We start from the raw sequence: 27,503 nt of genomic DNA on the forward strand, positions 1-27,503 counted from the left end.
GGAGTCTGGTGACAAGTCACCCCACCATCTGACAAAATACATGTTGTGGGACCACCATATTCTTTCTTCATATCTGCTGCTGGGTAGATTTCCACGAATAGATTGTACCCCCAAAGCCTGGCCAATGGGCTGAGGGGAAGGGGGTTAGGGCAGGGGAAAATACAGTTAGGATCCATATAAATAAATCTTGCTATGCTTGAAGGCACAGTTCTCTGGTTTTCTCCATCTTGGTGAATCTCTGAGTGCACTCTTTCTTGAGAAAGCAAATAAAGGGGGAACTTTTTTTTTTGTTTGGACCCAGTCTCTAAGAAATCATTTGAGGATTATTTTCATCCCACACATGAATGATCCTGTGGAGACTAGATATGATCTGATATCGATACTATCTGATTGACCATAAGCAGATCACTTAACCTCTTAGGAACTCAGTTTCCTCATCTGTAAAATGACCTCTGAGGTCTCTTAAAACTAAAATCTCATGAGTCAGCCACCATGGATTAAATATTAATTAAGAAGTTGGTATGTTCCCAGGCTTGAATGTCCACCCCATTCTTTTTTTTTCCACTCCCTGAAGGGGTGGCATGGAATAAGAAAGCTACCTGGTGGCTCAGAATACAAGGTAGAAGAAAAGTTGTAAATCTGTATACTGGACTTGAAAATCCCAGAAAAAAAGGGGTTTTCCCAGAGAAATCCCTCATAGCTGGAGATAAAGAAAACACTTACAGAAAAGAGCTGATCTAGCAAGTGGTTGAGTCAGGGCGTTCCCAAGGCTGCTGCCCAAGTTAGCTCTGGGAAGCTCTTCCAATCTTCTCCACTGATTGTCTGCAGAAAAAAGTCGAGAATGGCCATTTTATTCAGGCCTGACTTATTATTGCCCTTCTTTGAGGATATTAAAGGCTAAACATAGCTAAAGAAGTTCATTTCTTTGCTGCTTTCCATTTGCCTTGATCCTCAATGAACATTTGCCTAAAAGTTTGGGGGGGGTAGAAATGAGAAGTGGGAGGAGCCCTGGTGAGATCTCTGGATCTCCACAAAGCAGTGCCCAGTGACCTCCTGGTGACTAACCAAGCGATCCCAATTATAGCATTGTCTCCCGCTTCTGTGCTATTCAAGCAGCCTTGCTAATGAGCTACTAGGTGCCAACCAAAGGCCTTAGTCAGGGGCTGATGCCGAAGAACTGGATTCAAGTCATATTTCTGATTCATCTTTGCTTCCAGACGCTGGACAAGTTTCTTCACTGCTCATTGCCCTGAGCCTTTGTACTGTAAGTTGCCAAGCAGGTGCTGACATGTCATGGTAGAGAGGAAATTCCTCATCTGGAGCTCCCTAGAGCTGTTAAATGGTGGGGTTTATTATTCAGTTGTTTTAGGGTTTTCTTGGCAGAGATATTGGAGTGGTTTCCTCCATTTCCTTCTTCAACTCGTTATCCAGATGAGGACACTGAAGCAAATTGAGTAAAGTGACTTGCCCAAGGTCACACTGAAAGTAAGTGTCTGAGGCTGGATTTGAACTTAGGAGGAAGAGTCTTCCTCTTGTCAAGCCCAGTGCACTATCCCCTTTATCACTTAGCTGGCCATATGAAATTATAGATCCTCTCAAAAAAATAATGCAACAGGCACTAGGGTTTAGGGAAATTAAAATTTTCTATTGCTTAACATTAGACTGTTAAGTTATTGCAGAGGCAGTTGGTTATAGTCCTAGACCTGAAGTTAAGAAGTTCTAAGTTCAAATGGACCCTGGGTAAGTTCCAAAATCTCTCTCTGGCTTGGTTTCCTCAAATGTAAAATGCAGATCATTACACTACTCAGGGTTGTTATGAGGATCAAATGATATAATATTTGTAAAATGCTTAGAAATGCTTTTCCCTTCGCCACCTATTGGTCTCTCTACCAAACAGAATGAAAGCTCTTTGAGGGCACAAACTTTTTAGTTTTGCCTTTCTTTCCCTAGCACCTATCTGGAGGGGTGCCTGGGACACCGAGATGCTTGCTGGATTGAAATGAGGTGAGGCTACTAGCAGTGTCATGATTGGACTCAGGATAGGAAAATGAAATCACTGAATGTCAGAATCAAGAGACCATGGGAAATCCATCTAATCCAAGCAATCAGAAAGCAAAGTTGAAGTAGCTGAATGATTTAGAATGACAGATCTAGAGCCAGGAGGAACTCCAAGGGGCCGTCTAGTCTGGCTGCTCATTTTACAGTTGAAGAAACTGAGACCTAGGCAGGTCTGTGATGTGTTCAAGGTTACAATGTGGGAATTGAAAACAAACAGGTCTAGTGATCTCTCCATTCTGAGGTGTGAATGAGGACATTGCAATACTTCACCAATGAAGAGTGGGTAAGAGAACATTATTAAAGGATACAGTCAGAGAAATGTGATTGAAAAAGAAGATGGGTTCATCATATGACTCAGAGAGAGGCTAAGTGGCACAGTGACCTTAATAATGACTTAGCTGTGTGGCCTTGGGCAAGTCACTTAATCCCATTGCCTTAAATAAAATTTTAAAAAGAGAGAGAGATAACCAATGGACAGTGAGTGTGTTCCCCAAGAAGAAGTAAGCCGTTAGGAGTAGCTGTTCTCAAAATGTGGTCCAAAAACCCTTCCAAGGTCAGAATGTTATCATAATACTAAGATGTTTCATTTTTTTTAATTAAAGATTTTATTTATTTTGAGTTTTACAATTTTCCCCCTAATCTTACTCCCCCCCCCCCCCCCACGGAAGGCGATTTGCCAGTCTTTACTTTGTTTCCATGTTGTACAATGATCCAAACTGAGTGTGGTGAGAGAGAAATCAGATCCTTAAGGAAGATGTTTCATTTTTAAAAGTAAATATCAAAGGATAATATCCACGGGGGGGGGGGGGACACTCTTTGGGGTCTTCCAATTTGGGGGGAGTTCAAAGATGGAAACTTTGAGAAGTTCTGGAGCTCAGCTGGACCCCCTCTGAAGGAGTGCAAGGACCAGTTCGGATCTGCAGGAGGAGAGGGAATGGCAGGTCTGGATTCTGGCCCCTGGGGAGCGTCCTGCAGGAATGAGATAGCAGAGGCTGCAAACGCCTAGGTCCTGGAGGAAAGATCCTATCTCGGTCATGTTTGGGCCACCCCCACCCGCACCCCCGGCCTAGGGTGTTGCATGCTCTCAGGGGAAAGGGACCTTCAGGGAGCGCCCGGATGACCTCTCCCCGACTCCCCCATTTTATGGGCGAGGAAACTGGGGCTGAGAAAATGGAAGTGACTGGCTCAAGGCGGCCTGGGCTCCGAATGACAGAGCCCGGACTGGGGAGAGTCCCAGGCCAGCGGGGCTTCTGTCCGGTGACTTGGGGGTGCGCCTCAGGGGAGGGCCCGGCTATCCGGGACTGACCACTCTCCTCCCGGCCCCTCCAGGAGGCCGAGCCCGGGGCTTCGGGCAGTCCGGCGGGGAGCTGACGTCACTGGCCGAGCCTGGGGCCGGGCTGGCCGGCCGGCCTTCCTCCCTTGCCCCCCTCCTCTTCCCCTCTGGCACCGGCCGGCGGAGGCACGCAGGCGCGGGCACCCTGACGCGCGCTGGCACGCGGGCGGGTGTGCGAGTGTGGGTGAGTGTGAGTGTGCCAGAGTGTGCCAGCGAGTGTGCGCAGCGCTGGGGCCGGGCGGGGCCGGGCCGGGCCGGGGGCAGCCAGCATGGAGGCCGGCGCCTACGGAGCTGGCAAGGCTGGGGGCGCCTTCGACCTCCAGACCTTCATCCGGCAGCCCCACACCGTGCTGCGCCTGCTGTCCTGGGTAAGGCCGCCCGCAGCACCCCGCCGCGCCCCCGGAGCTGAGGCCCCGTGGCCCCTGCCCCTTCCCCGGCGGGGCCACGGGGGCAGCCGGCAGTGGGGAGGGTCTGGCTCCCCTGGGGAGGGGGGACAATTGGGAGAAGACGCGGGCCCCCAGGGGCTGGGGCGATGGGGGGGTCCCCCTCCCAGGGCTAAAGGCAGCGTGGCCGGAGGCCGGGGGAGGGCAGCCGCAGCGGGCCCAGCCCGTGTGCACGAAGGTCACCTGCACCGGGGCACCGGGGCACCGGGGCACCGGGAGCGCCCGGCACGGCGGCAGACCAGCAGCCCTCCCCCTGGCCCCGCCTCGCCCCCACCCCGCAGGGTCTTCGGGGCCCTGGGGAAGGGGGTTCAATTGGCCGCGTGGCCTGCCTGTTGCCCGGACGGCTGGGAGCCCAAAGGCGTCCTGCACCTACGCGGGCGCGTCCCTGCTAAGGGAGGGAGGGAGGAAAGAGAGCCGGGGGCGCTCCGGGGGCGCCCCGGGCAGAAGGGAGCAGAGGCCTCCTGCGGGCCTGGCTGGGGAGCGGGGATGCGGGGCTGGGGCGGGGGGCCAAGGGGCCGGGGCGGCGGGGGCCGGGGCCGGGGTGGCGGGGGCCAAGGGGCCGGGGCCAAGGGGGCCGGGGCCAAGGGGGCCAAGGGGCCGGGGCCAAGGGGGCCGGGGCGGCGGGGGCCAAGGGGCCGGGGCGGCGGGGGCCAAGGGGCCGGGGCCAAGGGGGCCGGGGCCAAGGGGGCCGGGGCCAAGGGGGCCAAGGGGCCGGGGCCAAGGGGGCCGGGGCCAAGGGGGCCAAGGGACCGGGGCCAAGGGGGCAGGGGCGGCGGGGGCCAAGGGGGCCGGGGCGGCGGGGGCCAAGGGGCCGGGGCCAAGGGGGCCGGGGCGGCGGGGGCCGGCGGGCCTGGCCGCAGTGCTGAAGTGAGCTGCTGCCCTACGGGCTGGGGGGGGGCGCAGCCTGGCTCCCATCTGGAGCAGGTCGGGAAGGGGAGGCTGCTCCGGGGACCCCGCCCACTCCCTTTCCACCCCCGGGACCCCAACCAGTGGCCGAAGAGACGCCCCACTCACGGCCCAAGCAGGGTTTCAGTGGGCAGCAGCCCCACTCATTTGGGGCAGGCCCGGAGACAGAGTGGCAGCAAAGGAGAAAGGGACCTTACTGTCCCTTTGTGGGGTTGGGAGTTTCTTGTGTCTCAACCGGCGTGAGCGAGGGAAAGGCTTCTGGAGAGAGCAGCTTCCCCCTTCCCTCTTCCTCTTGTCTTTGTGGCCGGCATCAGCTTGACCTGCTGGCCAGAAGTGGGGGAGCAGAGAGCCGGGGGGAGGAGGCTTCCCTGCCCCTTCCCTCAGCAGAGCTGGGGGGGCCGCTGAGCCGCCTCCTCGAGACAGAGGTCAGAGCCAGGTGAGTCAGCAAAGGGCAGCTACTCCATCTCCCCCTCCCCCCTTGAAGATGCAAAAATACATTCCTGCTGGGGCCCAAAGGCCCCCTTGAAAGGTTTGCTGGAGAGAGGAGATTGAAAACTTCTGTTAGATGAGCCTGGGGGAGCTTCTGGGAATGTAACTGCGATTTCTTTTCCATAAGCACCACATCCCCGTCCCCAGCCAATGGCTCTTGTCCCGTTGGTAGGTATTTGAGAGGATGGCATTAGTTTCTGGCTCCTTTTTTGCAGTTGTTCAGTTGTGTCTGACTCTTGTGGATCCCATTTGGGGCTTTCTTGGCAAAGGTTCAGGAGTGGTTTGTCATTGCCTTCTCCAGGTCTTTTTATAGCTAAGGAAACTGAGACAAACAGGGTGTTAGGTGATTTGCCCAGGGTCCCACAGCTCGCAAGTGTCTGAGATGGCATTTGAACTCTGGACCCCCAATTCTCCGCCTCCATTGTGCCACCCAGCTGCCCCAGTTCAGTGCAATTGGACAAACGAATATTTTTAAGCGCCAACCGGGTGAGAAGTCCTGAGCGAGAGGCCTGAGGGTGATCAAAAGAAGTTAGTTCCTGTCCTTATTAAAATCTAGAAAAGGATGTTAGTCCTGACCACAAAAACCAAGAGAGAGCACACACAACAGGGCAAACGAGGTTTGATCTCAGAATGGAGATGAAGTGAATATCATGAGAAAACCCAAGGCACCAATTTAAAAAGAAAATGAAAATACAAATTGAAAAGCATGGATATGTTTTGGCTGTGGCAGAAGGGAGCAGAACCCTGGCTTTGCATTCCCCCTCTAATATTCCCTGAGTGACCTTGGGCAAGTCAGTTCTTGCATCTGGGCATTAGCATTGGGCTTCGGTGTCCTTTCTAAGACATTGGGGTCCCAGCAGGAAGGGGACCAGCCTTGGTCCTGTCACTGTAGCAAGCTAGCTGCCCCTGGAGGTTGGCATCTTATCCACCCATCTAACGGTCCCCCAATTTATTATTACTTATTATGAAGCAATTACTTTCTGCTAAGAGTGAAAACAAAAATGAAAATCTATTCACTTACTGAGCACCTACGCTACAGACCCTATTTCTAGGCACTGTGGGGATACAAAGAAGTGTGAGTATCCCATTGGCACTTGTCCTCAATGAGCTTGCAGTCTAGTAGAGGGGCTGATATTAATGCTGGCTTTTTCTAGGAGAACTTTATTTCAATCAGACAGTCAAGAAACACTTCTTAGGAGGCTACTGTATACAGTGCTAAACACTAATTCACAAGGCATTCTCCAGAGAACTATGGAGTGAGAGAGACAGTACCCCCCTTCTTACCCCTATTTTTTATGAGGAGATAAATGAGTCGGACAGGGGCAGGCTATGGAACCTGCCTGGGGTCACACAGCTAAGAAGTGTAAGCATCCTAGTCTCATACACCTACAGCCTAAGGATCAACCAGACCAATGTCCCTATTTTACAGATGAGGAAATTGAGGAGGTTTTATCATTATTATTAGTTTTAAAATTTTATTTATTTTAGACAATGGGTTAAGTGACTTGCCCAAGGTCACACAACTAGATAATTCTATTAAGTGCCTGAGACTGTATTTGAACTCAGGTCCTCCTGACTCCAGATCTATCCACTATGCCACCTAGCCACCTTCTGAGGAGGTTTTAAGCGACTAGCCAGGAACACACAGGGCTCATCATTCTACCTATCCAAAATCTGTAAGATGACATTAGGAGAAGTGAAAAGAGTCCTGAGGAGAAAGGGCTCTCTGCTGATCTGGGGCTCCTCAGGGAAGGCTTCAGAGATGGCACATGCTTCTAGACTCAAAGGCTAGGAGGAGGAACATCATGACAAAAGTCACCCACCCTTCTCAGCATGGCTCCGCCTGGTCATTGGCTTACTACAATGTGGCCCAAAGAGGGAGTTCTAGGAGATCCAAGGAACCCATCTCCAATCTGGAAGGGCCCCATGACCACCTGGACCAGTCCTTCATCTTGCAGTGGAAGAGCCTGGTGTGTCCAGGCTTGCCCAGGTAGTGAGCGGTAGGTCTTCTCTTCAAACCTGGACCCCCCCTTCCAAAGCTAGCACTCAAGGCAGTTGCCCTGGGCAAAGATGGTGGGATTCTACTTGGCTCAGAGCCGCCAACTTCCCATGCAGCATCGACTTCATAAATAATGAAAGCAGCAGACAGACAAGGTTGCTCCTGCTTCAGTGTTTCCATTTTGGCTGCCAGATGCTACTTCCAGGGATGGCGGCCTCTTCAGGTTGGGAGAACGAGGAGGCTTGGGGGCTTCCTTTTGTTTTAGGGAGTCATTTCAGCCCCTAAAGCCCGGCAAGTCTAATGCCAGATATTCAGATCAACAAGCTTCCCTGATAGAGAGTTGTTTCTCTGCTGTCATAGTTGGAGTCAACTTTCTCCACTAGGAATTCCCCAACCTCAGGGGGTTCATCGAGAAAATAGGATTCAGTCATTCATTCAACACCTAAAGCCAGTTTTTGCAGAAGACTTGAAAGGTGGGTCTGACCCTGCTCCAGAACTTTGGTAGCTCCCTATTGCCTCTAGGATAAAACCCAGATGCCTCTTTGTTATTTAAAGCCCTTCACAATAGCTGGCTGCCATTATCTTTCCAGATTGGTTTCACATTACTCCCCCCCTTTGCTCTACATTCTCGCCAAACTGGCCTCTTTGCTTTCTCTCCCTCCTCTGGGCCTTTGCAATGTCAGCCCTTCTTGCCTAGAATAATCTCCCAACCTTCCAGGCTCAGCCCCAGCACAGCCCTGCCACAGGCCCCTTGCCCAGCCGGTCCCTCCCCGATGGAGTGCCGGAAGTTCCTTTAGAGAGCAAGGTGAGGGGAGAATGGGGAAGGGAGCCGTGGAGACTGTGGGATGGTAAGACAGCGTCTTCTGTGAAGTGGGGGGCTTGGAGGAGCCACTCTGTAAGGTTCCTAAATCTCTGAAGGGCAGCCGGGCGGAAGCGGGATTAGCCTCATTCTGTTTGACCCCATTGGGCAGGAGTTAGGAGCGGCGGGGGAGGGGCAGATTTCAAACCCTCCTGAAAGGTCCAAGCGAGCTGGCTGGGGAGATGGGGCTCTCTCTGCCCAAAACCCAGACCACTTCTCTGGAATGTGTCTGAGGGGCTCCTTGGCCCCACAGCTCTGAGGTCTGGGGACTCCTGATGGCTCTGCTGACTTTCCTGTGGCCACCAACCTCCCTGGTCTGGGCCTCAGTTTCCTCCTCTGAAAAAGGAATTGGTGAATTCAATGACCTCTGGGTTCTCTTTTTGCTTTATATAGCTTTCACATGGTCTCAAAATGATCAAATTACAGAATTTCCCAGCTGGAAAAAACCTTGGGACACCAATTCACTAGCAAACATTTTATTAATCCAAAGCAAAACAGGCCCTGGCTTCCTGGAGATTACTTTCTAGCTGAGGGGACAGCCTCTCCTACAAATTTATCTAAAATCCAGTGGGCAGCTAGGTGACACAGTGGATAGAGCACTGGCCTTAGATTCAGGATGGAGTTCGAATTTGGCCTCAGACACTTGCCACTTACTTATTGTGTGCCTAGGGTAAGTCACTTAACTCTGATTGCCTGGCATCCAGGGCCATCTCCAGTCTTCCTGACACACATCTGACCACTAGACCCAGATGACTCTGGAGGAGAAAGTGAGGCTGGTGATTTAGCACAGCTCCCTGCTTACGCAAATCCAATTTAGGTGCTTGTCACGGCATCATCTCCCTGATGTGGTCTTCTTTGAAAAAGGACAAACATAGGGGCAGCTAGGTGGCACAATGGATAGAGCACCAGCCCTGGAGTCAGGAGGACCTGAGTTCAAATCCAACCTCAGACACATAATAACTGCCTAGCTGTGTGACCTTGGGTAAGTCACTTAACCCTATTGCCTTAAATTTAAAAAAAAAGAAAAGGAAAAAGGACAAATATTATCATTATCTAAAATCCAGATATACAAACTAAGTTCTAAGTAACTATAAGGTGGCTTGGGGGGGTCTAGTCAAACATTTGCCTGTGCAGAAATCTCCCTCAGCATATATATGTGGACATTAAGGTTCTACTCTGAGACTCATGGCAGGACATTCTTTCTCTCCTCTGGCCTCAATTCTCACCCTCCCCAAGTCCGAGTCCAATCTGCAATCTTCCTGCTCAGCTGTGTCATGGTCTGGCCTCCACAGCACCCCTTTACTCTTCCTGGGTCAGATAGGGGCCTCCCAACAATGTCTTTGGGTCCCAATCACCCAGCAGCCTGCCTCCTTCCTTTCCTCTCAGGAGAAGGCAGAAAAACTGTTTTCATGATGTTCCTCAGATCATAGTATTGAGAACTGAAATGAACTTGCAGAACAGGTAATTCCCAGACCAATCCCCTCATTTTACAGCAAAACTAACTGAGACCTGGCAAGGAGGAATTTCCCCAAAGTCACCACAGGAACGGCTTTGCCAGTTTGAGGATAAAGCAGGAGGACTTCCCCCCTTCCCTGGTTACCAGTCAGTGTGATTATCTGGGGCATTGTGGTGTCCTGGCAAATACCCTGAGCCTTGAAGTTATAAGATCATAGACTTATGACCCTCTAGCTCAGTATTCTTATTTTATAGATGATTTCTGACACTTCCTAGCTAGCCAGCTCATGTAACCCTTCTCAGCCTCAGTTTCCTTATCTGAGAAATGGGAGTGATAGCACCTACTTTCTTGGGTTATAAGAATCCAATAAGACAATATTTATAAGTATTTTGCAATCTAGAGGGCCACAGAAATGCTACCTATTGCTATCACAAAGGAGGAAGGAGAGATTAAATCATACAAGTAATAAATGGAAAAACTGGAATTTGAACCCAGATCCTTGGTATCAAAATCAATCTATCTTCTAATAGCACTTCCTTGGGTCTGATTCTTGCTTCTGGGACTTAGTTACTTGGGAGATCTTGGGGAAAATGTCTCTTCACTCTGAGCCTTATTTTTTTCATCTGTAAATTTGGGATGATTTCTTGCCCGTAGGATCACTGTGATGGTTAAATTAGAAAATGTGTATAAAAATACTTTATAAGTCTCAGATGCTAAGAGGATGGATTCCTCTCCTTGTGGGACTTATTGAGATGCCCAATAGTTGAAGAAGCCTCACCCATGGGACTAACTGACCAAGAGCCTGTCCAGTGTGCTCCTGGAGGGGCCAGGAGATCAGATCCTTGTGTTAATGATAGATGAGATGAGTCTCTCCTCCCAGACCTGGGATCTAAAAGACAGAAGGAGGAGGCTTAAGGAAACAGACTTGCCCTACTGAGGTTTTTTCACTCCTCTAGGATGCAGGAAGTAGCAAAGAATCCATCTCTAGGGGTTTAGCATGTGGTCCTCATGAGGCCCCATGGGTCACTGAGTCGGTTGAAGTTTTGTCTCCCATGATCCTCAGGAGACCAAAGCCCTAGTGGGGTGTAGGGGAGGAGAAGTCTATCTCTAGACCCAGATGAGGAAGAATCATGGGATTTCAGAGCTTCCAGAGGCCTTTCATGCAATTTAGTCGAAACTTCTTATTTTATGGATAAGAAAGGAGTCCCAGAATGCCCCAGAATTCAGGGGACTTTAGAAATCAGGGTTCTCTTTTTGAATCGGGGGGTCCCCAGAGCCTGTGTATAGAATCTGTGTACAGATTTCTGAGAGTCTATTCCCTTCCAAGAGAAATTGAGCATTCTTTTCAATTATTGAAAAATGTGGTACTGAGCAGGGGTCCATCAGGTTTCCCAGACTCCCTGTGAGAGGGTCCAACATTGGCTTGGATCTCATTCTATTTTTCTGTCCCCCCCTTCACCATCCCAGCCCCTCACACTTGCTTTTGAGCACAAAGCACAGAGTTAGGTCCAGTGGGGGAAGAGTTACAATATAATGATTTCAAGTTTTCTGTAACCTTCTAAAGTTCTATAAACCTCCTTATCCTCAGCAGTCTTATAAAGTGGGCAGAGCAGGTGTTATTGTTCCCATTTTCAAATAATTTGAGGCATGGAGCAGTTAAGCAGTTTGCCCAGGGTCATCACTAAAGTGTCAGAGTTGGAACTTGGCCTCCTGTTTCTATTGCCAAGATCGAGACCACGAATCCCGAAGGAAAGCTGCCGCAAGCACTTGGTGATCATAGTCACACATTTTAGGTAGACTTTAGAAGTCACAGACTCACACACATGCCGCCCTGCTTTACCCATGAGGAAACTGAGGCCCAGAAAGCTAAGTCACGTGTCCAAGGTTACACAGGGAACGATAGCAATGTCAGATTTGAATTCAGGCTTCATAACTCTACATCCAGTCTTAGCTCCCTACAGTACTATTCAGGGTCTAATGAGCTTGAAGGAGATTTGTGAAAACAAAAGAGGATTTTGTATTTGACAACTGGAGGTGATAGGAAGACCTATACGGTAATGTGACCTCAGACTTAAAGCTAGAAGGGACCTTATTCAGTTGATTCAGGAGGATTTGAGACTCCAGGGCTGGACACTGCCCACTGCACTATCTACTGCCCAAGTAGGCTTGTGTGTTTTACTGAGATAAATTCTGTATATTGTTGGCAGGACGGCGTGGGGGAATGGGGTGGTTGGGGTGGAGGGAGGAGGAAGCGTGCTTCAAATGGAGGCTAAGAGGCCACTTGCTCTATGGAGAGATTCTTGCTTTGGAGCTGAGGGATTGGGTTAGGAAATGGGATTTAAGACTTGGAATGTCAGAGCTTAGAACAGGGAAGAACCAGAGCAATGTCAGAACTGGGTCGGACCTCGGGGAGGAGGAAAGGGAGGCCTACTGAGGTGAGGGGACTTGGGAAGCTTTGCCCCTGAAGTCATCCTGCCTCCAATCCCAGGGTCCTCTGTGCTTCCTGTCTATCTTTGAGATCTCTGCCAGCTCTGGATTCGGACAGTCCTCAGATCTCAGTGTTTTTCTGAGCTCCAGGTGCCAGACAGTTAATTTTAAAAAACAATGTCATAGACCCCATTTTACTTTCTTAGAAGAGGAAAGAGAAGTTACCACCACCAAAGTGATCCGTGAATTGTTGAGTGTGAAAGGGGAAAAGGAGAACTTTGGCTTCTCACAATTATTCAAGGGGTCCAGTGTTGGGCACTGACAGGCACCTTGGCTGCTCAGGGGCTCTAGGAAACTTTTCAGATCCTAAACTGGAAGGAAGGAGCCTGCCTATGCTGGCAGATGGAGTTCTTGAAATCCCAGGGCCTTCGGTGGGGGCATCAGCACATTTTCATGGCTCCCATCCCAGTCTGCCCCTCTTGGGTGCCCTTCCTGAGCCTCCTGTCCATCCTCTGTCCCTTTGGGGATGTGCCAGCCTGCCAGTGCCCGCCTTCCATCTGTAAGCCATGTGTCTCTGTGATTTCCTCCAGAGCCATGGGCTACTCAGTCTGTCATCTCTCATCTACCTCATCTACCTCATTCCCTTCATTTCCTGCCCACCCCCTTTCCCAATCCCATCTGGCCAGAATGGATCGAATGGAGTCAGTGTGTGTTCTGAGAGCCCCCACCCTGAGCTCAGCCCTAGTCATGGAAGGAGTCGGAGGCTTTTGTTGTCGGAGGGTCTATAATCCATCTGGGGAGATGGAATATAAATAGTGTTAAATGACAATGTGAGATCAGCCTCATATAATAAGAAGACCCACCAGAGCCAGCAGACCTTGCTTCTCCTGCCTGCTCATCCATAAATGCTCTGTCTGACCCTGAATATACCATTTTTCCTCTAAACCAAACCATCTTTACCAGTATAAAGAGCAGATTGCATGTGATGGCTCCAGTCAGCTTTGACAGCTGATGCTAATAGCTCAGAAATGAATTACTAAGATGTGTGGCTATAGATTCATCTATCTGTATTCATCCGTATTTCTATGAACAAATCTGTACATGTGTGTTTTTTCCATATTAATATAAGTTCCTTGAGAATAGGGCAAGTCCACTTGTGTCTGGCACACAGTAGGCACTTAACTCAAGCAACAAGCATTTATGAAGAACCTGCTTATGCCAAACTCTGCCAAATGCTAGAGTTACATGGGAAAAAGTTGGTTTTGCTTTCGATAGGGGGAGACAAGATGTCATTAGCTCTTTCTAAACACAAGGCCACTATCTAGGAGAGGCCTTAAAGGCTATCAAGAAAGGCCCCTTGTAGAAGAAGCGATTTCAAAGAGGTTGGGTAAGCCAGGAGGTAGAGCTGAGGAAGGAGGGCATTCCAGGTATGGGAGTCCAGGGATGTTGGGTCTTATTCAGAGAAGAATCAGGAGCCCAATCTGACTGGGTCAAGTAGTCCCTGTTGGGGAATAAAGCATAAGAACAAACATGGGAGCAACATCGGAGGAGAGAAGAGAGTGTATCAGAGAGATGTTACAAAGGCAGAATGAAAAGGCTTGGCCACAAATTGGATCTGTGGCATGAGAGAGAATAAGGAGTCAAGAATAATTGTGAGTCTGGATAATGGAGAGGATGATGGTGCCCTTGATAATAATGGGTATATTAAGAAGAAAATAGGGCTTAGGGAGGGAAGATAATGCTTGCTGATTGATTGACCAATAATACAGACAAAGGTTGAAGGTGGGCAGATGAGCAGAGCCATCTGGGTGCAGCGGAGAGCCCTAAATGGTTCCCCCAGTATCCTGGGTGGAAAGCCTGGATTCCATATCTGAGGCCCTTTAGAGGATCTGACATTCTCAACTTCCAAACTGAGACAGATAGTGTAGAGATGGGTCCCAGAAGAGAGGACAACGCTTCAGGGCTTCCAAATATCTAGGTTGGCATTGTTGTGGATCTTTCTCTGCCTTCAATCCAGGTTCTGACTTTTCCAGGCTTCAGAGGACACTCAAGGTTTCCCATGGACAAATCAAATGAGGAAAAGCCTCTTGGAACTAAACTGAGCTAGGTCTCCTAACTCCCTGTATGTTCAGGTTTTTTGCTGGGAGAAATAAGTAAGATGGCACCCATAGCCTCTGGAAACTTACAGTGTGCTGGCAAAAATAAAGATAGGAAAATATTAATAATTCAATGTACAAATACCACGTCTTCCAGAAACCTTCCCCGTAATAACAACTGTACACTTGCTCGGGGGCTTTATGTAGCTAAGCATCACTTAGCAGAGTCTGGACACAGTAGGCTCTTTTCTTTTTTTTTTATTTAAGGCAATGGGGTTAAGTGACTTGACCAAGGTCACACAGCTAGGTGATTATTAAGTGTCTGAGGTCGGATTTGAACCCAGGTCCTCCTGACTCCAGGGCCGGTGCGCTATCCACTGTGCCACCTAGTTGCCCCCCACACAGTAGGTTCTTAACAAATGTTTATTGATTGATTGACTGTTGTCAGAGTTACAAAACAGCTTCTTTACAATGAATGCTCTTGCATACAGCTGGTGCTTAATTCATGTTTTCTGAAGTGAAATAAACCCTTCTCTGAGCTAAAGTCTATTATTGCCATTTTACTGATGAGGAAATTGAGACCGAGAAGGAAGAGCTCTCATAGCTCAAAGTCTCCAGAGTTGGACAATTCCTCTAACTTGACAATTCTTTTCCCACTCTTTATAGGTGCTTCCCTCATCTGACCTCAAAGCACTTTTCCCTCCCTTTGCTTTCACCCTTATCATTTTATTGTGGCTGCTTCTCTGTGTATTGGTTTTATCGTAGTTCCAAGAGGGTAGGGACCATGTCTTATTTATCTCCCCAGTGCCAGTCACAATAGGCATAAATGTTGGGTAAATGAATGAACCAAATGAATGAATGGGGGTACAAGCAAAGGAGAGCTCAGAAGCGGGTGAAATCAAGTCTGACTGGGGATGAGGAGTGAAGGGTACTAGGAAGCATGGTCAGGAAAGGCTTTACAAACGAGCTGTCATTTGACCAGAATCTTGAAGAGATGGGCAAGATGTTGACAATGGAGAGAGGCAGGCTTCCAGGATATCAAGGGTGGCTTTTGTAAGCCTTGGAAACCTGAGTAGAAATCTTACTTCTGCTCCTTCCTCATTGTGTGACTGGGTCTCCCTTTGTTCATCTGTAAAATAAGGCTAATGAACTGGACAGCTGCTAATTTTCAGGGTAGTTGTGAGATAATCAAGTGAAATAATGCCTGTAAAATTCTTTACAAATCTTAACTAAACCAAAGTTTAAAGAGTAAGGAGGCCTGGAGTGCCAGTAGGGAGAGGAAGGTTGATAGAGAGGGGAAGAAAACGCTGTTGACATCTTCCCCCTGGGCAGCTATCCTCCTGTAGAGACCCTGGGGACCTGGCAGGGCCATCTGAAAAGATTAATCTCAGGGTGTGATGGAGATGAAGGGAATTAGGTGGGTGATAGGTGGGTGCTGGAAAGATTCCCGGTGAGAAAAGTGTCATATTCACAACTTTCAGGAGTATTTAAGCTGCTTGGGGAGTTACCAAATCATAAATACAGCCATGAGGGTATGATGAGGGAGGCTTCTAATTAGACCAAGAGGAACTTGGTGATGCAAGAATAGGATGCTCAGCTACCAGGGGAGAGCCTCCCCAGAGGACTGTCTTTCCAGCAGAGAGGAGCTGATTGGGACCAAGAGCCTCCTAATAAGGAGCAGTGTAATGGAAGGAGTACCAGGTTAGAAATGAAGGCCTGGGTTCAAATCTCAGCCATATTACTTACTACCTATAACCTGCAAAAGTCACTTAGCCTTCTCTTGGGGAGAATGAAGGTCTTTTGAGATCTCAGATCTTTTCTAACTATGATATTCTATGAGTGGTCCCAAACTGCCTGCTTTCAGCCTCAGTCTTATAGGAAAACATGACTGTTCTGATGTTCAAGAGTTATGGAACACTGATGGAAAGGGAAAATGGGTTGATTGGTCATCTTGGAACTAGCTGAGGAGAAACCATTACCTCTGGCATGGGAGATAATGAATGGTGGAGCCTCAGAGAGGCTCTCAGGAAAGTACAGGAATCTGGGTGACATTAGAGAGGGTAGAACACTAAAATATCTTCCCAGGCAGCCTTTCCCAGGGGTTTAAATAGAGATCGGGAGGAGAGAAGTCAGGGATGGAGAAAATTGGGAAGTTGTCACAGTGAAATGGAGCTAGAGACCCAGTGAAGATTGGTCAGAGGAGCTGGAGAGATGTATTTGCAAGGTTTGCATATGGAAGGATAGGACCAATGGGGGGAAAATTACAGGAAGAACTAGGTGAAAATTGGTGCTATCCAAAAGTGACCTGGATTGCCTTAGGAGGTAGTGAGCTCCTCATCATTTGAGGTCTTCAAGCAACATGGGTTGACCTTAGTTGAGGGAATGTAAGTTGGACTTACTGATCCACCTGGGTCCCTGTCAGCTCTGAGATTGTGTTTCTTTGGGGAAAAGGACATTTTAGGCAAGGATTAAAAGATCATCCAACCTATATAGACCTCGTTCTGCCCTGGGATGACATCTCTCCAATCAGTTCCTTTTTTTACTCCCAGTGTGACTTTGGCTAAGTCCCATTCCACACCTATGAAACGAGGGGCTTCTGGCAGTTGGTGCCTGTGGAGGATGTCCTGATCCTTGCTCCTTCTCATTCCCTGTCTGAAGACCCTTCACCACCTCATTGGGCTCAGTCTTGAGGTGACCATTCATGCCTACCCATGTCCAAGAGTGAGAGGAATGTCTTTAAGTAGTAATGATAAGGGTATGAGGCAACATTGTCAGAGAAGAAAACACTGGCTGTACTAGGAGATTGAGCTGAAAATCCTCTCTTTGCCACTTTGTGATCTTGTATAAGTCATTTCCTTTTTCTAAAGAGCTTCAGTTTCTTCATGGTTAAAATAGACTATAGATCTAGGGCTAGAAGTAGCTTCAAAGGCTGTCTAGTTCAACCCCTTTATTTTACAGAAAAGGAAACTGAGACCTAGGGAGAGAAAAGGATTTATCCAAGGTCACTTTGGGGATGAGCTTCAGAGGTAGGATTTGAACCCAGATCCTCCAACTTCTCACCTACTCTCCTGCCTCCTCCAGGGGTGGGGATAATACCTATAGCATTTTTGCCTCACATGATGACACACATTAATTACCATGGTTGATTGGCCTCACAGCCCTGCATATAACAGAAACATGGTGATCTGCCCTATCTTACAAATGAAGAAATTGAGGCTCAGACTTCATATTTAGTATTTTTTCCCCATACTTCAATTAATCAATCAGCAATTATAAAGCACCCACTGTGTGCTGGGGATTAGAGAGAAAAAGCACATAAGGAGCCTTTATTCTAATTGTCTTTTCAGAAGTTACAAAATCCAGTCATCTCTCTCCATGATATCAGGTATTTCCTGCCATAGACCTGAGTATTTTCTAGCTAAGGAATTTATTTTTATGACCGCTTCTTAGTTCTGGATAGAAAACTGGCTGCTGAGCCCAGAAGACTGGGTTCAGGTTGTCCCCCAGGCCCATTCTGACTATCAATCTGGGCAAGTCAATGCCCCCCAAGTATCTGTAAGGCTATTAGTCGTGGGTGAAGTGCCAGCCTCCATTGGGCCCTAGACTAGTGAAGTCCCAAGTTCAGTCCCTACTTTAACTTTCAGAATGGCTCCCTTTCTCCTCCCTAGGTCCTGACCTCTCCCCTGCTCCTTATCTAGAAGCCAGACCAGTCTTGGTGTCTATTGGTTTTTCAGAACAGAGTATTGGCAAGATCGCCTTTGATCCACTTCCCTGGTTTGTAACTTAGAGTCTCAGTGAGTAAGCTCCTTGTCTCCTGCATCTCTGACCTAAAGAAACCCCTTTGGCCTTTTCTATAATCCACTGACTGTGTGATGATGCACAAATCATATCATCTCTCTGGTATTTCCTCTTGTGTCAGATTTCATTAGATTGGTACTGCCCCCCCCAGGTGGTGGTGAGGTTCCAAGGAACCTCCAAGGAACCAGAGTTGTAATGGATAAAGATGTTGATTCCAATGGAGTCTCTCCATTGCGGGCTTGGGCTGGGATCCCAGGGGTCTTTCACTTCCCCAGAACTGAGCAAGTATTCTCAGACCAGACAGGGGAAGTTCTGGTGCTCAGGTTTCCTCCTCCCCCCAGAAGAAGAGTATAGGGAAAGAATGAGGAAATAAGGAAAGCATCGTGGGGAAACTGGCATCTTTCTGGACTCAGCCTCTGCCCTACCCTGGCTGACCTAGGTGAAGAAAGGAGAGTGGCCCTGGTCTCAGCCAGTTGGAGTTGAACGATTCCTCTTCTCCTCAGGTGACAAGGTGCCCCAAATCGGATGTTCATCACCAAGTGATAAAGTCAAGATCTGGGTGATCCCTTGTTTAGGATAATCTAGTGTGGTTCCCTCTGAGAATGGATCAGACTGGATAGTCCCTGAGTCATTTATTTCAGCAATCATATTCTGAAGTCCAGAAGGAACCTTAGAGATGGATGGTAATGAGAGGAAGATGGTCAGAATGGGAAAGGGAGATAGATGCAGGGATGACTGGAAGGTCCTGGGTGCATATAACCTGTCTTGGGGAGCTGAGATCACTGTCTTCCAGGATATAAAGAACTATCATGTGGATGGGGATCTGACTTGGTGTGCTTGGCCAAAGTAGACCAAGCCAGCAAGGGTATGGGTAGAATGGCAGAGGGGGGGGTGCACAATATGGGCTATCTAGGCATGGAAGGGGGTTGCCACAGGAGGCAGAAGTTTCTCTTATCAGAGGGCAGCAGGCAGGCAGGCAGGCTGGTAATAAGTTAAGATTGGGTGAATACTAGTCAGGGAGAGACTCGAGCAGTTTTTCCAACTTGGAGGCTCTTGGATTTTGCTATAACAGTTCAATTCCATTTCCCTTCCTCACTTGAAGATGGGGCTACTAATCCTTGCATTGCCTATCCTGACCAGACTATTTAAGAAAAATATGCGTGTAGGGGCAGCTAGGTAGTGCAGTGGATAGAGCATTGGCCCTGGAGTCAGGACTTGAGTTCAGATCCAGCCTCAGACACTTAATAATGACCTAGCTGTGTGGCCTTGGCCAAGTCACTTAACCCCATTGCAGTTAGGTTTTTAAAATTATAATGGAGGATATAGGATTAACTAGATGGGTGGAACTGGTGAGAGGGGAATAGATATATGAAGGAAGATGGCAGCTGGAACGGAACACATGGCCACGAGCCAGGATGCATTTCCTGCTGTTCTTCTCTGCCTGCCTAAATCTCCCCAGGTTTATCTGGGTCACTCATTCGACATATCAGTCCCTTATAGTAATGCTGCATCTGCCTAGTCTCCTTGGAAACAGCCATTCCCACCTTACGCAAGTGATTTGTTAAGATAACAGAAATTAATCTCTTGTAGTATCCAAATACATTTGCATTTTTCTTTGTTTTTTGCTATTTTGGAGGGCAAGGTGGATGGGGTTAAGTGACTGGCTCAGGGTCATACAGCTAATGTCAGGTGTCTAAGGTTGGATTTGAACTTGAGTCCTCCTGACTCCATGGCTGATACTCTATTCACTGTACCATCTTGCTGCCCTGGAATCTTTTTAAAATAGGCAAGTTTTTCCTGAAATCTGTCCTCCGATCTAATAAACGGAACCCTCCTAGCTCTGATGCTATATATACCGACACTGCCCCCCAACTCTAAAATTTTCTGGTCTCCCCAGCCTTTCTGACATGTGTGTCCTTGCCCTGCCTCTTATCCCCTAATCTGATAGAGGAGGGAGAGATAGAGACAGACATACAGAGAGGTGACAGAAATGAGAGAGAAACGAGAAAGAATAAACAGACCTCTCCTCCCCTCCTTTACATCTAACCTCCTGACATCAGCCCCACCATTTCCTCCTTTTACCTAATCTTTGATGAAGAGAACTCCTGCTCCTCACCAAACTGACCTCTCTTTGTGCATCCTTGATTCCATCTCTTCTTTTCTTTTTGATTAATTTATTTTTCAACTATATATATATATATGTCCAGTTTTCAACATTCATTTTTGTAAGTTTTCTCTCTCCCGCCCTTCCCTTTCCCCGCCCTAAGATAGCAAGCAATCTGATATAGGTTTTACATGCCCATTCATGTTGTACAGATTTCCATGTTAGCTTTCCTTTTTTCCTTCAGCAAATTGTATGTCCTCTAATCTAATCTTCAGTCTCTCCATCTACCGACTCTTTCCCATCTGCTTACAAAGACATGCATGCCTTCTCCAACTTCAAAAGCTCTCTGTTAGATCCCATCGTGCCCACTAACTACCATTCTTTATCAGCTGATGCCACTACTTCCTCCTCTCTTCTCCTCTTAATTGCCTGCAGAACTTCTGACCTCATCACTCAACTGGCATTCCTCTCCAGTCACCAGCGATTTCCTGACCACCCCATCTACCAGCTCCTCGTTGCCTCCTTTGATGCATTGGACACTGTTAACCACAACTTTGTTTGGATACTCCCTTTGCACTGGCTGTCCCCCTATTCTTGGAAGTCACTCTTTCCTTAATTCTAGCTTGGGAAGCTCCTTTCTTTAACTCAGGAACCATCTAAGCCATGAAGCCTTTCCTGAGCCACCCCACCCTACTAGTGGGCACCCTACTATTACCCTCCCTACACACACACGAACACACACACACACACGCACACACGAATACACATACGCACAAAGAGATGTTGTTGTTGAGTCATTTTTCATTCCTGCCCAATTCATCATGACCACGTTTGGGGCTTTTTTTGGCAAAGATACTGGAGTGGTTTAGCAGGTTGTTTTCTAGCCCATTTTATACACACATGCACACAGACACACACACACACACAGACACTGACTGGCTCCTTATTGCCTAGGATCAAATATAAGTTTGTCGTCTGGCATGTAAAAACTTCAGAACGTGGGTCTTCCTACCTTTCCCATATTCATCCACTTGCCTCCCCTCTAGACTCCATTTTATCTGGCCAGCATTGTCCTCCCTCACTCCCCAGTGCTACATCTCAAGTTCCATGCTTCTGACCCAGGGTCAGGAATGTTCTCCTTCCCCTCATCTCCTCCTCTTGGAATGCACAGATTCCTTCTGACTCCCTGACCACCCTCTCCACATTAAGGTTTTTCTGTTGCCCCTAGCTGCTGGAGCATCCCTTCCCCAAGCTGTTCAATTTATTCTGTGTCCATTCCACCATGCTTAGATGTGTCTGTGCAGGCTCTTCCAATATAATATATAAGCCATGGGAAAGAACAGGTTGTTTCTGACTCTGATTTTATAACCCTAGTGTAACCTGGAGACTGATACATATGGTATATGCTCAAGAAATGCATGTTGACGGATTGATTTAAAACTCCTTATAAAACATCAGAAACCCCAACTGAATAGTCAGCCTCACAGGACAAGATAAGAAAAGCATTCTATAGGCTATAAAATCTTACTGTAAGCTATTTTTACTCTTATTATTAACTCTGTGACTAGTTCTTAAGAGTCATACAACATTCATGGTTGCTAACTTCATGGAGCCCCAAGTTTAGGATAATAGTATGACCCCTATATAAAAAACAGGAAGGTAAGATCATAGGCTGGGTCCAAAGATGCTTTTTGATGAAGGAAATACCATTCCATTAGATTGTAAGCTCCCTGAGGGCAAAACTATTTTTGCCTCTTTGCTGCACCACTTTGAAAATTCTATCCAATATATTTGCCTAGTTTTCTCAAACCAATGTAAGAAGGTGAGGGCAGCTTCTGGGTTCCAAGGTGCCAGCACTCGGTTCTCAGTTTCCCTCTCTCTGTCCTGGTCAGGTGTTCGCCATTGTTGTCTTTGGCTCTATCGTGAATGAGGGCTATCTGAACGACTCCGGGGAGAGTGAGAAGTTCTGCATCTACAACCGGAACCGCAACGCCTGCAACTATGGAGTCACTGTGGGTGTCCTGGCCTTCCTCACCTGTGTCCTCTATCTGGCCTTGGATGTCCACTTCCCTCAGATCAGCAGCGTCAAAGACCGGAAGAAGGCTGTGATCTCTGACATTGGTGTCTCAGGTGAGTTTCAGGAGGGTTGAGGGGAAAGTGGGGGGAGGCTGGACCCTTCTCAGCTTCTTTCCTTCCATGGAGGAGATGCTCATTGGGCTCTTCCAGGGAACAATCTGTGTAGATGGCCTCTCTCTCTCTGGAGGCTAGGCAGGGAAAGAGCCTTAGTCTGGGAGGGTGGAATCTAGAACCAGTCTAGCCCTGGTTCTTCCTCTGAAACAAGCAAGTTGCTTCTCATCCACTCACCGCACTTTCCTTCTCAGTCAGATGGGGGTGATAATTGTTGGGGCTGTCAGGAAGACAGGTATAATGCCATGAACATTTATTAGTCATGTACTAAAGAAAATAGGATGGATAATGGAAGCTTTTGGTTTAGTTGGAAGGAAGTCTGACACCCAAATAACTAATCCATTATATTTCATGACCAGTTCATAAGGAAGAGAACAAATAAATGACAGAGGAGATTTAAGAATATTGCTATTGAGGGTGGAGGGAGTAGCATTTGAACAAGGTCTTTGAACAATGAAATGGACTGTTGGGTGGCATGGGAAGATTGCTATCCTAGGACCCAAGGGGATTCAGGTATGAGATTTAACTCTGGAATTCTTACATCATTCATTGTTTGGGATCTAAAATTGAAAGGAACTTCAGAAATTATTATACCCTCATCTTACAGGTAAGGAAACTGAGATCAAGCAATTTGCCTATGGTCATCCAGTCAGATTGGGAATCTAGGCCATAAAGTCATTGAATCTCAGAATTGAAAGGGGCCATCTGATCCAAACTCTACCTAAACCAGAACTTGCACTGTGACTTTCCCTGGCAAGTGACCAGTTCGCCTTTCAGTCATAGGCCAAATTGCAAATTTCTTGAGTGCCTGCTATTTGCCAGACACTGGGTCAGCTACTTGCGACCCATAGGTAAAAGCCAATCAATGTCTACCTTCAAGTTAGGCATTGTCTAACTTATATTCTTGACTTGAAGACCTACAGTGAGGGAGATCCCATTCTCTCCAGAGGCAGAACATTTTTGGAATGAATTCTACTTGGTAGAATTGCTTCTTTGCAATTTCAGCATATTGCTCTTAGTTCAGCTATACAGAGCCTCATCCCTTTTCCATGTAACAGCTTTCCAACCAAGATGCTGCCCCCTCAGTTTCCTCTTCTTCAGGTTCACATCTCTAGTCCCTTTACCCATGAACCCAAGGCTCTGACCATTCTAGGCATTCTTCTCTGGATGATCTCTAGCATAATGGTAGGCTTTTTTTTTTGTTTGTTTTTGTTTTGCAAGGCAATGAGGTTAAATGATTTTAGCCACACAGCTAAGTAAATATTAAGTATCTGAGGGTAGATTTAAACTCAGGAAATCCTGACTCCAGGCTGGTACTCTAGCTGCTCCCTGGTGGGCTCTTTAGTCAGGAATGCTGGGATGAAACACTTACTCCCTAAGGATTCTCATCATTTTAACAACAGCAACCATGCTTCCTTGTTGGTGATTATTAGTTCCAGATTAGCCGCTTCCTCTACCTTTTGAAAAATAAAATTCTTAATAAAGCCTCTATTTTTGGTGGAGAGGGTTCTAGCAGATATCCAGATAAATGACGCTACCCACAAATACTCTATCACAACCTGTGCCAGACTTCTGAGAGATTTTCCAAGATCTTCATCTATTTCTTCTTTCTGTCCAGAAGGTCTGTAGTATATACTGATGAAATGATTGATTCTGTTGCTACTGACCTTTCAGCCAAATACTTCCCCCCCATGCTTCTTCCCTTTAGGTCAATATCCTTATAGTGAATATATATTTATATGTATAAATTTACATATATGTGTTTATATGGGTGTTGCTCAGTCATGTCTAACACTTTGCGATGCCATTTGGGTTTTTTTTGACAAAGATACTAGAATGGTCTTCCATTTCCTTCTCCAGATCATTTTACAGATGAGAAAACTGAGGCAAAAAGGGTTGTAACTTGGCCAGGATCACCTAGCTACAAAGTGTCTGAGGCCAGATATAAACTCAGGTCTTCCTGACTTCATACTTTGTATTCTATATGCTGTTCCGAATACATACATATATTTATTGAATATCTTTACATTTTTGAAATGCATACAATGCTATTTAGTTCTCCTCAATCTTTTCTATATCTTAAGCCCCCTGCTCTTAATGACTCACCATATTGATGTTGGACTTAGCACTGATACTTGCTTGGCTTCATCCCTATTGCAGAAATCCTAAGCTCAAATGGTTTGCTATTGCTCACCAGCAGGAATTATAGGTAGCCACCACCAAGTCCAGTCCGAAAATGGATTCTTCCCCATTCTTTGTAGGTGCATCCTAGCCCTTTTCTGCAGGAAGCTGTCATTACTATGTTTTAAGCCAAGGTTTTGACATCTAATTCCTGTTCTCAAATACTCTTTTTTTAAAAAAAGAATACTTTTTTTTTTTTAGTTTTTGCAAGGCAAATGGGGCTAAGTGGATTGCCCAAGGCCACACAGCTAGGTAATTATGAAGTGTCTGAGGCCAGATTTGAACTCAGGTACTCCTGACTCCCGGGCTGGTGCTCTATCCATTGCACCACCTAGCCGCCCCCTAAAAAGAATATTTTTATATCACTTTCATTTCTATATATATATTGTTCTCCCTTCTCCCAATGAAACCATTTCTAAAATTAAAAATTTTTTAAAAAGAAAGGAAAACTGTTTAGTAAAATTAGCCAACATATGAATTAAATATGCCATTGTGTGCTGTGCTCCATGTCCATAACCTCTCATCTCTGCAATTTAGGCAGTGAGGGGGTGAAGACAGAGGGTTGATGCATTCTCATATTTTTCTTTCAGGGTCAATTAGTTATCATTACCATTTAATTTTGATCTTTGTTGCTGTTGTTCTTTCCATCGCACCAACATTATTATGGTCATTGTATATTTGGTTTTCCTAGCTCTGTTTATTTCATTTTGCATCAGTTCATTTAAGTCATCCAATGCTTCTTTGAACTCATCATTTTCATCATTCTTACAATATGGGAATATTTCCTGATATTCATAGACCACAACTTGCTAGATCTACTTTGCTTCCAGTTCTTGGTCACTACCAAAAATGCTACTCTACCTATTTTGTTATACTTTGAGCTTTTCTTTCTATTATTTTTTAACCTTCTTGGCCATGTACCAAATATCTGCACCAAAGGGCATAAACTTTTTGGTAATTTTCTTAACATCATTCCAGATCATGTTTTAAAACCTGCAGCTCTACTAATAGCATAATAGTGTTCCCGTCTTCCCACAGCCCCTCCAATATTTAGTGCTGCCATCTTTGCCAATTTTCTGGGTGTGAGGTGAAGTCTCAGAGTGACTTTGATTGGTCTTTTACTATTATAAGTGATTTGATACAGCAGGATTATTCATAGTTTGTAATTCTTCTTGTGCCTGTTCATTATCTTTGACAATTTATCTCGAGGTCAATGGCTCTTGGATACCATATTCTTAACTAGCTATTAACTTGCTTTTCGTATTAAACAGTAATAAAAAATAACACCCCAAACCGCCAATGTCTCTAAAATCTTCAATTTCATGACCCTTTGCTGAAGAATAACTTGTAGTCAGCTGGGAAGCATCTAAGCCCCCACCTCTGTGTCCCCCTAGAACTGTAACTGTCCTTCATTCCTGGTTCCCTGACTCTAAAATCCAGTGTTCTTTCTCAGATGCCTCTTCCAGTAGGAGACTGACCATGGACAAATTCCTTCATCTCTTTGAACCTCAGTTTCCCCATCTGGAAGATGAAAATAATAACAATTGTGCTAACCAACATGCAGGACTGTTGAGAGCAAATTGTTTTGTAAACTTCAGGACAGGGCAGGCAGTGTGACTGGGGACTAAAGAACAGGATTCAAGATATACTGACCTTGAGAGTGAGTCTTCAAAACAGAGTGATCTGTACAACAATGGAATGGGTTGACTGCTTAGGTAGCAATTTATCTGCCTTTTGAAGTATTTGAGCAAAGGTTGAATTCCTGTCTGTCAATGAATCTGTGACTGTGGTTCAAATATTAAATTAGAGGCTAGGCTAGTTACATGCTTTGGGGGACCATTTCAGCTCTGAGAGTCTAGGGCAAGCAGTATGTTAGAGTGATATGGAGACTTCACCTATATTTTTGTGGGCATCTGGATGAGAAAAGGTCAGAGGAATAGCTTTCTCAATATGAGACAACCCAAGAACAGATGGTGAACTCTTCAAGGACTTCTCCCCTCGCTTTCCCTTTGGGCCCTAGTTATAGCTTGAGCACAGGGTTAAGCGGGGGAGAATGGAGGTGTTGAGATTTTAACTGGGGAAAGATTTTAACTGAGGTAAGAAAAATGCAAGTAATTGACTCTGCCTCTCTGTCTCTCTCTCCATCTCTTTCTCATCTGTCTCCCCACCATGAACTTCTGTATACATCCATACCTCTGTCTCTTGTCCTGTGCTTTAATAACTTCCCTCATTGCTTCTCTTCTTTTATCTTGGGTCTCTCTTTCTCCTTTTGCATGACTTCATTTCTCTCTTCCGTATCTGCTTTTCTGTCTGTGTTGCATATGTATATATGGGTGTACATGATGTGTGTGTACTTCATTCTCCCCCCTCTGCTACCTCCTCTTCCCTTCTCACCCATCCTCACTGTCTCTCTTGGGTTCCTGCAGCCTTCTGGGCATTTCTTTGGTTCGTTGGTTTCTGTTTCTTGGCTAACCAGTGGCAGGTCTCCAAACCTGAGGACAATCCTCTGAATGAGGGGACAGATGCCGCTCGAGCTGCCATCACCTTCTCCTTCTTCTCCATCTTTACCTGGGTAAGTTGATACCCTTTGCTTCTGACCCAGTTACCAGAATTCATATTCTCCTTCTGCCAGGTTGGTTTCAATTGGAGCCAACTATTTGCAGGCAAAGCATACTGGGCTCCATTGTACTTGAACCACTGACTGCCAAGAGGTCTGGTGAGTAGAGGAAAGAAAGGGACCCAGGATTTGGACCAAGGCCTATCCTTGGTTCTTGATTTGGCTGCCTGCCCACACTGCTGACCCTGAGAGAGAAAGATCACTACTTCTTGTTCAAAGCCTCATTTTTCTCCTCTGTAAAATGGAGAGAGACTAATCCATTCCATTCATGAATGAATGAATGAATGTCTGTGAAACTCGAGTTCGCAATTGTTGAACCAAGGTTCCATACATACAATCCTACACATGAGTTAGTAGATGATGTTATGAACTACTGTGACTGAAATAATATATCAGCCAAGGACCAATCTGCTCTTAGCCATTAAATAGGCTGATCTTTGGTTGGCAGATCATCTATCATTAGCCCTGCCCACAAAGTCATTACAGCTTTCCATCACTGGACACAGTTTGGTCTCTGAAGGCAAAACCTTTGAGAGTCAAAGGTCCCCTC

At 46.7% G+C, this 27,503-nt stretch overlaps 1 protein-coding gene across 2 annotated transcripts in view; it reads left to right on the top strand.

Moving 5' to 3' along the window:
- The first annotated feature begins 3,635 nt into the window (after positions 1–3,635).
- The window catches only part of SYNGR1 (synaptogyrin 1), a 32,937-nt gene continuing 9,069 nt past the window's right edge, over positions 3,636–27,503 (top strand). For both annotated transcript variants that reach the window (XM_074226968.1, XM_074226969.1), the window contains exons 1-3: positions 3,636–3,759; positions 21,861–22,098; positions 26,763–26,908. In XM_074226968.1, coding sequence (XP_074083069.1) covers positions 3,661–3,759; positions 21,861–22,098; positions 26,763–26,908 — 483 coding nt within the window. In that variant the 5' untranslated portion in view covers positions 3,636–3,660. The remainder of the gene's footprint in view (positions 3,760–21,860; positions 22,099–26,762; positions 26,909–27,503) is intronic.

The sequence above is a fragment of the Macrotis lagotis genome, chromosome 2, assembly GCF_037893015.1.
Source record: "Macrotis lagotis isolate mMagLag1 chromosome 2, bilby.v1.9.chrom.fasta, whole genome shotgun sequence".
Classification (NCBI taxonomy): Eukaryota; Metazoa; Chordata; class Mammalia; order Peramelemorphia; family Peramelidae; genus Macrotis; species Macrotis lagotis.